We start from the raw sequence: 12939 nt of genomic DNA, 5'->3' as shown, positions 1-12939 counted from the left end.
GAACCTTGATCTCTGTAAAGTAGGTAACTTCCGAACATCCACCTCTTTATCAGTAAACCTTCCAGCCTTACCGTTAATCCTCTGTTCCGTTAGCATATTACTGGATTACGTAGTATCTGCGTCTCTGAATATGATTCATTGCATCCAGTCCAGTAGCTGAACGACCAGCCATAAGGCATCGACCTCTGAGACAATTATCAAGGCAAGAACAATGGAAAAATACATTTATTTTTTAAGTTCCACAATTTCAAGATTATTGTCCCCATAGAATAGCATCAGTTTTGTGTGCAGTAATTACAGCATCTGAATTTAGATATTAAATGCAGGTTTTTTTTTGTTTTTTTTTATTAGTAATGGCAGGAGTCTTTGTTAAGTCCAAAAAAAACACTAGATAATGAAATATGTGAGCATTCTTAAAGGGGCTGTCAGTTATTTTATTATTGATGATATATTCTCAGGATAGGTCATCAATATCAGATCGGCGGGGTTCTGACTCCCAGCACTCCATGCCAGCGCTGCCTTCTCTTCATTGTTCACCTGCTCACCATCGCAACAGCAGCTTTGGGCAGCTGTAGCTACAACTAAGGCTTCCCATTCATTTCAGTGGGACGGCTCCTTCCTATACACTTGTATTACATTGTTGTGAATGGGACGGCTCCTTCCTGTACACTTGTATTACATTGCTGTGATGGGACGGCTCCTTCCTAATCACTTGTATTACATTGCTGTGATGGGACGGCTCCTTCCTATACACTTGTATTGCATTGTGGTGAATGGGACGGCTCCTTCCTATACACTTGTATTGCATTGTTATGAATGGAACAGCTCCTTCCTATATACTTGTAATGGGACGGCTCCTCCTATACACTTGTATTGCATTGTTATGAATGGGACGGCTCCTTCCTGTATACTTGTAATGGGACGGCTCCTCCTATACACTTGTATTGCATTGTTGTAAATGGGACGGCTCCTTCCTATACACTTGTATTGCATTGTGGTGAATGGGACAGCTCCTTCCTATACACTTGTATTGCGTTGTTGTAAATGGAACGGCTCCTTCCTATACACTTGTATTGCATTGTTATGAATGGAACAGCTCCTTCCTATATACTTGTAATGGAACGGCTCCTTCCTATACACTTTGTATTGCATTGTGGTGAATGGGACAGCTCCTTCCTATACACTTGTATTGCATTGTGGTGAATGGGACAGCTCCTTCCTATACACTTGTATTGCGTTGTTGTAAATGGAACGGCTCCTTCCTATACACTTGTATTGCATTGTTATGAATGGAACAGCTCCTTCCTATATACTTGTAATGGAACGGCTCCTTCCTATACACTTTGTATTGCATTGTGGTGAATGGGACAGCTCCTTCCTATACACTTGTATTACATTGTTGTCAATGGGACAGCTCCTTCCTATACACTTGTATTACAATGCTTTGAATGGGACGGCTCCTTCCTATACACTTGTATTACATTGTTATAAATGGGACGGCTCCTTCCTGTACACTTGTATTACATTGCTGTGAATAGGACGGCTTCTTCCTATACACTTGTATTGCATTGTTATGAATGGGACGGCTCCTTCCTGTACACTTGTATTGCATTGTGGTGAATGGGACGGCTCCTTCCTATACACTTGTATTACATTGCTGTGATGGGACGGCTCCTTCCTATACACTTGTATTGCATTGTGGTGTATGGGACGGCTCCTTCCTATACACTTGTATTGCATTGTGGTGTATGGGACGGCTCCTTCCTATACACTTGTATTGCATTATTGTAAATGGGACGGCTCCTTCCTATACACTTGTATTGCATTGTGGTAAATGGGACGGCTCCTTCCTATACACTTGTATTGCATTGTGGTGAATGGGACGGCTCCTTGTAATTATGCCGCTCACTGCTGTTGTGATGGCGAGCAGGTAAACAATTAAGAGACGGCAGTGCTGGCACGGCGAGCGCAGTCTCTTCAACCAGCTGATCAGCAGAGGTGCCGGGTGCCGGACCCCCGCCAATCTGATATTAATGACCTATCCTAAGGACGGGTCATCAATTTATAAATCTCAGACAACCGCTTTAAAGGGAATTTGTCATCTATGGTTTTTTTTTCTGCTAGTTAAGACCAGATAGAGACGCATGTTTTTTTCTAAGCTGTTTTTATTTCCTGATTTGTAGATTTTTTTTAAATTCCATTTCCTGAACTATATTATGGGGGCAGCCATCTTGCCTGAGCTCTTTTTAACAGCATTTAGACATCTGCTTTACTGCAGTCACCATAGACAATAGACTGGAGGGGACCTCCTTTAATTCTCTAGGCATGTTTTGTGATCTGTGCAATCACTTATTGTGAAAGGTGGCTCCCATGTTATCAATATATATATATATATAGGTGTTACCTGTCATTGTAATCTTGCCTATGATGATAATGATGAATAGTGATCTTTACAGACCAAGAAGTGGCACCTATTATTAGACTTAGCGCAAAAACTGCAGGATTTTAGGACTTTTTAAAATGTACAGTAGACAGTGACATGGAAATATTTTAAGATAAATTCACCAACAATTCTTTAAAAATATTTTTAACCATAAAAAAAAACCTTGATTTAAACAATAGGTAATCTCCTGATGACACCTTCCTATTAACGAGAGAGATGCTTATATTCAGAAACAGTTAATTCTGTTACAACCAATTACGTTAAGTAGGAACAGGGAAGGCATGGATATACTCAATGCAGAAGGTCAGCGGTAAGAAGCACATTCAGATTCCTGTGTAGTATATAGTTCCTGTTTTAGCGCCGTCGGTGTACCCTCCGTGGGCTTGAGCTGTTTCTTATGATGAAGGGTAGGGATATGAGAGACGACCCTGCAGCTGTCTATGGTCTGCCTTCATCTAGCCTGCTTTGTATGCTCTGCCTGACATTGTGATAGAACATGTACCACGGTTTTTAATGGGTCTGTGTGCTCATTGTCTGTATATCTTTGATTCCCTCGCTAGAGCGCTTCAAAAATCATCCTGTTTGTCCGTGTTTGATAACTTATTACATTCTGATAATTCCATCGTTTAGCATATAACATCCTCACCGCTTGTATTGATTAACTGTGCTACAATTCAGCATGAGCTAACCTTTTTTGTCTCTTTTTGTTTTTGTTCCTGGCAAGCTCTCATTTCTTTGGATACCTTTAGTACGCTGACAGATCCTTCACATATAAACTATTTCCCATATGTACACTTATGTGTGGCTGCTAAATTGCTAGCTATCCGTGCACATTCGGTCCCTGTTAAAGCAGGAACAATCAATGCTTTATTGTCAGAGATATGAACATTCTTCTTTTTAATTTTTTGCTAAAAGCAGAAAACTGTGCTCCCAGGGAGTGATTGAAACTGATAACAGAATATAGCCTACATGTGCGACCTCAGTGGGGCATCGTGGAAATCACCATTTTGCAGGCCTGTATTGTGAGGAGACAGCATGATCATGTTTTATAGCGCGTATCGTAGCTTATACAGTCATTTTTTTTACTTTCACATACTTGTATGCCCTAGGCCTGTGCAATACTATATATGCACCATTGTGCGATTTACTCTTCTGTCATTTATTTTTTAAGTTTTAAAATTCAAAATAATTCACCAGTTAAGATATAGAACGGTCCCGTTCAGCTTTGTTTATTTTTGGTCATATTATGCCTTAATTATTTAGTCCTTTAAAGGCTATGGACACCTTTTATGATTTGCATTTTACTCACTTTGGTTTAAAAATAATTTTTTTCAATTGGTCTTTATTAAAAATTTGCAGCAGGTTTTGGGATACATGTGGTTAAAAATCTGTCTATTTGCAGACTGTCCCTCCTGAGTTCCTTCAGCTGGCTTATGTGAAGCCTTATCTCTGATCTCTTGACCTCCCTAAACTCTTATCAAACTGATAAGAATATGGCTAATAAGGACAGGGGACCAGAGATAAGACTTCACATAAGCCAGCTGAAGGAACCCAGAAAGGACAGTCTGCAAATAGACAGATTTTTAACCCCATAGATCACAAAAACTGCTGAAAATGTTTTAAAGTAAAGGGGTTCTGCACTTTGTTTAAACTGGATAGATCATCAGCTTCTGATCGGCGGGGGTCCGACACCCGCGACCCCCGTCAATCAGCTGTTTGAGAAGGCAGCGGCGCTCCAGCAGCCAGCGGTAAACAGTGAGAAGGCCACAGCGCTGCTGGAGCGCCGCTGCCTTCTCAAACAGCTGATCGGCGGGGGTCCTGGGTGTCAGACCCCCTCCGATCAGAAGCTGATGATCTATCCAGAGCATAGATCATCAGTTTAAGGCTACATTCACACTACCGTATGTGTTTTGCGGTCCGCAAATTGTGGATCTGCAAAACACGGATACCGGCCGTGTGAATGTAGCCGGCCCTATGATAGATATGCCTATTCTTATCTACGATTGCGGACAAGGATAGGACATGCTCTATCTTTTTTGTGGGGCCGCGGAACGGATCTACGGATGCGGACAGCACATTGTGTGCTGCCCGCATCTTTTGCGGCCCCATTGAAATGAATAGGTCCGCACCCGTTCCGCAAAATTGCGGAACCAAAAATACGGTCGTGTGAATGTAGCCTAAACAAAGTGCAGAACCTCTTTTAATAAAGACCAAATGAAAAATATATATTTTTAGCCCAAAATTAGTAAAATGCAATCATAAATAATTACCCTGACGGAGGTCCATAGCCTTTAAGCCTATTTTATGCTAAGGCCTTAGACGCCTGTAACTGCTGACCCCTGCGCTTCGTATACAACATTCCCTTTTTCCACCAGTAGAAATAGTGAATAGGTGGTAATAATATATCATTTCTATCTGTTATATTAAAATGCTTGAAGCAGCGTAATCTTCCATGTCATATCTTTACTTACATTTTTAGATGTTAGCTCTGAAGGCGAGGAAGATTATATCAGCTATGATATCGATCGCCTGCCTTGTCCGTATGTAGAAGATAGCGGGCTGGGTCTTCTTGCGCGCTTCGCAGCCAATGAACCGTCCAATCCTATCTTGTCTCCACCTGTATCCACCGTTCATTTGGATGAAAAACAAATGGAGGATAAAGAAAATCTAATGGGTGAGTTGTGATTATATTTAATTGCTGGTGTGTGGAGATTTTAAAGGTTAAAGGGAACCTGTCACTGGGATTTTGGGTATAGAGCTAAGGACATGGGTTGCTAGATGGCCACTAGCACATCCGCAATACCCAGTCCCCATAGCTCTGTGTGCTTTTATTGTGTAAAAAAAACCGATTTGATACATCTGCAAATTAACATAAGAGTCATATCTTACTTGTGTGACCAGAGAAGAGTCATATTTTCAAGCTCTGACTCATCTCAGGTTAATTTGCATATGTATCAAATCGGTTTTTATACACAATAAAAGCACACAGAGCTATGGGGACTGGGTATTGCGGATGTGCTAGCAGCCATCTAGCAACCCATGTCCTCAGCTCTATACCCAAAATCCAGGTGACGGGTTCCCTTTAAAGGATTTTATCTGGGCTCCCATGTGTAATTACTGTACTGGTGTTCAGTTCACTCATCCTGCTCACGTAACGTTCATTCAAGTATTCATACTGCGATATTTCATTCCAGTCCTCTGACTAGTCATTCACCGAAGACAATGCTGTGTGCAGATATACAGGCGAAACTCGGAAAATTAGAATATTGTGCAAAGTTCATTTATTTCAGTAATGCAACTTAAAAGGTGAAACTAACATATGAGACTCATTACAGGCAAAGCGAGATATTTCAAGCCTTTATTTGGTATAATTTGGATGATTATGGCTTACAGTTTATGAAACCCCAAAGTCACAATCTTTGCTCAGGGGGTATGGATTAATTAGCTTGATCGCGCAGCCGGCATCTCTTCTGTCTGTCTTCTGTGCTGTGTGGAGGAAAAGGACCTGTGGTAATGTCACTCCAGTCATCACATGGTCTGTCACATGATCTTTTACCATGGTGATGGATCATGTGATGACCGGAGTGACGTCACCACAGGTCCTTTTCCTCCACACAGCAAAGAAAGAAGCCAGAAGAGATGCCGGCTGCGCGATCAAGTGGATTAAGGCGAGTTACATTTTTATTTTATTTTTTATAACCCCTCCAGTGCTATTTTACTATGCATTCTGTATTGAGAATGCTATTATTTTCCTTTATAACCATGTTATAAGGGAAAATAATAAAATGATCGGGTCTCCATCCCGATTTTCACGCAGCCCCATTCACTTCTATAGGGCCTGCATTGCGTGGATTATCGCACCGCAACGCACAATATAGAAGATGCTGCGATTTTCACGCAACGCATAAGTGATGCGTGAAAATCACCGCTCGTGTGCACAGCCCCATAGAAATGAATAGGTCCAGATTCAGTGCGGGTGCAATGCGTTCACATCACGCATTGCACCCGCGCGGAATACTCGCCCGTGTGAAAGGGACCTAAAGGTCCCAAAATCAACATGTTTCGCATAATCGGCGCTTAATCACAGCATACAATTTATATGGAACACCAGAGGCATTTACTTGATTTTTACTCCCATAGCTAATCTGTTGGGCTATTGAAGTTTCAGTTGGTAAAAACCCACATAAAAAAAGAGAACATTTTGTACAGTGAACAATCTTCCTGATTAGAGTCCCAATTAAAAAATCATTTGATTGTATATGTTTTATGTAAAAAAAAAAGAAATATATTTACAAACATTGCAGCGCCTGTAACCGCAAGGAGAAAATCCGGTCTGCGATAACCATGTTTAGTTCTGTTGTTGTGACGATCTGAACAGACAAGGTGATAAAACCCTGCCGAAGGGCTTTCCTTTTTTTAGCTGCACATTCACACCCTTCCTCCAAAACGTACCGTAATTTCTCATCTCAGTACAACACTGGAAGATATTTAAAGAAATATATGATGCTCTTTCAAGGATTCACTTCTTGTAGTTCCTCTCCGACGTTTTGCATGCTTGATCGTCCGAACAAATTCTTTTCATTCTTTGGCATAAACATTTTAGTATCCTTGTAGAATGTGAAAACAGACCTATTGGATACAACATGTTACTAGGACAGATCTATAGAAATGATGGTTCATGGAGGTTGATACAAATGGACAAGTGAAAGTAGCGGTCTTTGTATTTTGTGTAAACCCGATCAGTCATTCTGACAAGAGCAAGGGATTAAACATATTTACTTGTAGCCACCAAGTTCCTTTTAAGTGAAATTGGCATTAAAGGGGTTTTCTGAGTGTTTTATACTGATGACCTATCCTCAGGATAGTTCATTAGTTTGTGATCAGTGGGGGTCCGATTCTTGACACTCCCACCGACCATCTGTGTGAAAAGGCCATGTTGCTCCAGTGAGCTCTGCAGCCTCCTCGTAGTTTACCGAGCACAGTGCCGTACATTGTATAGCGGTTGTGCTTGGTACCACAGCTCAGCCCCATCACTTCAGGACTGAGCTGCGCCTAGTTCATGTAATGGATTAATGTGATATTACTGACCTAGGACAGCTGATCTGCCAGGTGTTGGACCACCAGCAATCAGGTCCTGGGGCTAGGTCATCAGTATAAAACACTCGGACAACCCCTTTAACATTTCACTTATAAATAATCAGGATTTTTCCTATTCAGTTTAAAAAAAAATCCACATATTGTAGAACATTTTGTGGAATTTAGAGTATTTTCCGAAGAGTTTGTAATGGACTAGAAACTATATGCATGAATTCTAGAGGAAACAAGGATGTGTTATAGGGCTTTCCCAGGTTTACAATATTCACGGGATTCAGACAACGCTGCCATACCTTGCAGAGCCGCTACAGAGCACCTTCAATCAGCTGTTCGGCAGGGGTGCCCAGAGTCAGACCCTCACCAATGTATTGATGGCCTATCCTGAGAATAAGTTAGCAATATTGTGACCCTACAAAATCCCTTTTGAAGGAGTTGTCCTATATACACATACATACATACACACACACACACAACCTGCAGGGACATTGGACTAAAGGACGGCACTGGAGAAAAGGAGTGAGTATAACCAGATTTTTTAGGTAATTAAGCGGCTTGTCCGAATTTTATCATCTCAGACAACCCCTTCAAATATCTTAAGTAATTTCATTAGACACTATATGGTTGTAGTTTTTCATTCCACGTTAGAAACATGTTCTTGCTTACCTTGAACTTCTAAGGCTACTTTCACACCTGCGTTGGGTGCGGATCCATCTGGTATCTGCACAGACTGATCCGCACCTATAATGCAAACGCTTGTACCTGTTCAGAACTGATCTGTTTGCATTATGAAGAACAAAGTCCAAACTGATCTGTCCTGACTTGCATTGAAAGTCAATGGGGGACGGATCCATTTTCGATTGCACCATATTGTGTCAGTGAAAACTGATCCGCTCCCATTGACTTACATTGTAAGTCAGGACGGATCCGTTTGGTGCCGCATCATCAGGTGGACACCAAAACGCTGCTCCGCATCCAGAGCGGAATGGAGGCGGAACGGAGCCAAACATGCACTCTGAGCGGATCCTTATCCATTCAGAATGCATTGGGGCTGAACTGATCCGTTTGGAATAGTTTGTGAGATCCCTGAAACGGATCTCACAAACGGAATTCAAAACGCCAGCGTGAAAGTAGCCTAATTTGAAACATAGGGAGTAATTTATGATGCGAAGTACGCAGCTTTTTGGAATACTTTTTTTCGCAGATTCGGTCACATTTGTGGGCAAATCTTTGACTTTTCCTTGCTTGCAACACTTTTCCAAGGTGGTGGGAAAAGGGGGCTGGTCGGCCAACCCGTCTCATTTATCACTCTCCGTGCCTGTTTTTAGAAAATGACTTATAAGGGTATTCCGGTTACGATAAATATAACTTATGCTTTAGACTAATTATTCGTCAATAATTAGCTAATATAATGTAAATTTCACATATTTACCGTTCAGTAGTTATAAAAGTAGTTTTCTTCCTCGGCCGCCCACTGTGTTTCCTCATAAATTACATGGCATCGACCTGTAGTTCGGAGCCTCTGTGAGGTCGAGCATGCTCAGTGCGTTGCTATCGATTCTCCAGTGTTCTGCGGCGTGGCCGGACTGTACATCAGGCAGCCAATCAATAAACATCAACACTCACAGCAGGAAAGCGAGGGATGGTGGGGATTGTAGTCTTTGAAGTTTTGTGAGGGAAGATCAGGCGCCATGATACTCTGAGTGTTGCAGGCCCACATAGGAGCTAGACAAATGGATTGCAAGGTAAACTGAAAGTCTGGTTATATCGCCAGTCTTCGTAAATGTCCCCCATAATTTTTATGTGCAACTAATGCTACATGTATGTAATGTGTTCCTTTGCATGTTTTCCTATATGAAGGTACAGAGTCTGAGGAAACAGAATCGGAAATGGAAGAAAATGATCAAGCCATGTCTTTACTTGACCGAAAGTTCACGAACTCCAAGAAAGTAGGGGATTCTAAACTGGCCGTAGATACGATGGACGTGGACACTATTCTTGTTCAGTCAGAAAATGAAAAAATAATGGATCAAGCACAGAAATTAAATAAAACTAAGCCAACAAAAGACCACAGCCAAGAATATGAAGCAGAAGGAAGCGATGACGATCTCTGGAGTCGGCGCAGAAGCGAACGGATCTTTCTCCATGGGGCGATCACTTCTCCATCCGCATTGACTGATGTCACCACAAGTAAAACCTCTGTGTCTAAAACTGTTCGCTACAGCAAGATGACAAGTCCCAAGAAGGGAAGGGAACCAAGAGATAACTGTAAGGTACGTTCACCTACTAAAGCTGTCCATACACATCACTGAATCCTGCCAGTATCACCGGTCTGTGGTGCCCGCGGGCGGTCCCGGTCAACGCCTCGTCTTAGTGTTTCTCCAAATGAAGAACCAATAAATACAGTATAACTGGACCAATCAGGCAATGGTTAAAGGGGTTGTGCCACTAATATAAATGTATCCTGCCCAGCAGATATCCCTGCTTATCCCTTTCCTCAAGTACCACCATTTATCAAAACTCTCTTATTCTATTAAGTTATTAGCCGACCATGGCACATATATCAGGGGCAGTACAGAGATCTCTCCCATCATCTATTAAAAACTGTTTCCAGGTATTGCCTAAGGAAGATGGTGGCTTTCCTTAAAGGGGTATTCTCCTCTTAATGATCACTGTTAAATCTGTTAATGATTTGACAGTGATCATTTTTCTAAATACATTTTATTACTTAATTCCCACCCTTGTTTTAGAAAATAAGTCCCCTCTTACCTGATGTTATCTTTGATCTCCCCTGGTTACGGCCACCTCTCCTGTCGGATCCTGCCGGGCCGCGTTTGCGCAGAAGACTGAAGAAAATCTTCAGTCTTCTGCACAAGCGCGGCCCGGCCGGGAGAAGAATCCAGGAAGTGAACGTCGCGCTCAAGGAAGGTAAGTATAAAAAGGAAAGATGAGAATACCCCTTTAAGGCTACTTTCACACTTGCGTTGTTGTTTTCCAGTATTGAGATTCAGCAGAGGACCTCAATACCGGAAAAAATATTTTTCTTTAGGCCTCTTTCAAATGAGCGTGACGGATTGGCTCCGGATGCGTTCAGGGTGCGTTCAGTGAAACTCGCACCATTTTGCAAGCAAGTTCAGTCAGTTTTGTTTGCAATTGCGTTCAGTTGTTCATTTTTTTTTCCGCGCAGGTGCAATGCGTTTTGATACGTTTTTCACGCGCGTGATAAAAAACTGAAGGTTTACAAACAACATCTCCTAACAACCATTAGTGAAAAACGCATTGCATCCGCACTTGCTTCTGGATACAATGCGTTTTTCACTGAAGCCCCATTCACTTCAATGGGGCCAGGGCTGTGTAAAAAACGCTGAACATAGAACATGCTGCGTTTTTCACGCAACACGTGAAAAAACACTCTCATGTACACAGACCCATTGAAATTAATGGGTCAGGATTCAGTGCGGGTGCTATGCGTTCATGTCACGCTTTACACCCGCGCGGAAAACTTGCTCGTGTAAAAGGGGCCTTAGTCTTCATGCATTCTGAATGGAAAGAGATATGTTCAGGATGTCTTGCGTTCCATCAGCATTCAGTTTTGTGACTGGAAACAAAACCACTGCAAACTGCGGTTTTGTGTCCGATCATAAAAACTAATCCGTCACTGAAAATAATGTAAGTCAATGGTGACGGATCCTGTTTTTTAGGAGCCTATTTTGTGACTTTTTGAAGCCAAAATTTTGGAATGCAGGGCTTGATAAAGTCCCCCCTTTTTCTGCACTTCCACATATCTCCTAACCATCCTGGATTTGGTGGGACAATCATGGATTTCAGCATTTGTCCTACGGTCCTGGGAGGGCTGTGGTATGTCCTGATTTCAACTGTATCTGCATCCTGAGGACACAGATGTACTGAATACAATGGTAAAGCAGGGAGCAGTCAGCTCCACCATCCCCAGCCTGTGCTCTCCTTCGCTGGTGGAATGCAGTAACCTCTTCACGCCTTCTGCACTCAACACTAGCGCACACAGGCCATGAAGTAATGCGCTCCATTCATCGACAGTATTACTGTTTCATTTTATTTAAACTACAGAGCGTTCACTATTGTAATGGGGCAGCACTATTGTACTATTTTGAGGAGGCACTAAGGGAGCAGCGCTATTATGAGGGGAGCACGAAGAGGGCAGCACTGTTGTGAGGGGAGCACGAAGAGGGCAGCACTGTTGTGAGGGGAGCATGAAGAGGGCAGCACTGTTGTGAGTGGAGCACGAAGGGGGCAGCACTGTTGTGAGGGGAGCACTAAGGGGGCAGCACTGTTGTGAGGGGAGCACTAAGGGGGCAGCACTGTTGTGAGGGGAGCACTAAGGGGGCAGCACTGTTGTGAGGGGAGCACTAAGGGAGCAGCACTGTTGTGAGGGGAGCACTAAGGGGGCAGCACTGTTGTGAGGGGAGCACTAAGGGGGCAGCACTGTTGTGAGGGGAGCACTAAGGGGGCAGCACTGTTGTGAGGGGAGCACTAAGGGGGCAGCACTGTTGTGAGGGGAGCACTAAGGGGGCAGCACTGTTGTGAGGGGAGCACTAAGGGGGCAGCACTGTTGTGAGGGGAGCACTAAGGGGGCAGCACTGTTGTGAGGGGAGCACTAAGGGGGCAGCACTGTTGTGAGGGGAGCACTAAGGGGGCAGCACTGTTGTGAGGGGAGCACTAAGGGGGCAGCACTGTTGTGAGGGGAGCACTAAGGGGGCAGCACTGTTGTGAGGGGAGCACTAAGGGGGCAGCACTGTTGTGAGGGGAGCACTAAGGGGGCAGCACTGTTGTGAGGGGAGCACTAAGGGGGCAGCACTGTTGTGAGGGGAGCACTAAGGGGGCAGCACTGTTGTGAGGGGAGCACTAAGGGGGCAGCACTGTTGTGAGGGGAGCACTAAGGGGGCAGCACTGTTGTGAGGGGACAACACTATTCTAATGGGGCACTAAGAGGAGATTATTACTGTGTGGGGACTAGGTGTGTATAGATAGAGGCATGGCTTAGTTTATAATTGTTGGGGGGGGGGGGGGGGGTGACAACCGTATTAAACTGTAGACAAAAGGCCATGGATCACATATCTTTTATACTTTTATCCCCCAAAAAAACTTATAACATCATATTTTTTATTTTTTTATTTTTTAAGTATTCATTTTGATTGAGCTTTATAAATCCATTTGCCAAGTGTACAGCAACTTTGTTTAAGTGGGTCCCTGTGCCATTTGGTGTGCCACTGCATCCGTTGGCAGGTTGGGACACAGCCCCAACCCCTTTTGCTTGGCAGTGGGTATAAAGAAAGTCTTGTTAAACTATGTAACAATTGTTATTTAGCTGGATAAAGAAATCACAGTAGAAGCGGCTGTGCCAGTACAAACATGAGAAAACTCACTGT

The 12939-nt window shown here is 43.1% G+C and overlaps 1 protein-coding gene across 2 annotated transcripts in view; it reads left to right on the top strand.

Moving 5' to 3' along the window:
- Nucleotides 1–12939, top strand: part of TNRC18 (trinucleotide repeat containing 18) — a 149077-nt gene that overhangs the window by 98355 nt on the left and 37783 nt on the right. For both annotated transcript variants that reach the window (XM_044303212.1, XM_044303211.1), the window contains exons 17-18: nt 4923–5117; nt 9395–9807. In XM_044303212.1, coding sequence (XP_044159147.1) covers nt 4923–5117; nt 9395–9807 — 608 coding nt within the window. The remainder of the gene's footprint in view (nt 1–4922; nt 5118–9394; nt 9808–12939) is intronic.

Source organism: Bufo gargarizans, chromosome 8 (genome assembly GCF_014858855.1).
Source record: "Bufo gargarizans isolate SCDJY-AF-19 chromosome 8, ASM1485885v1, whole genome shotgun sequence".
Taxonomy (NCBI): Eukaryota; Metazoa; Chordata; class Amphibia; order Anura; family Bufonidae; genus Bufo; species Bufo gargarizans.
This window is presented reverse-complemented; position numbering and strand designations above follow the sequence as displayed.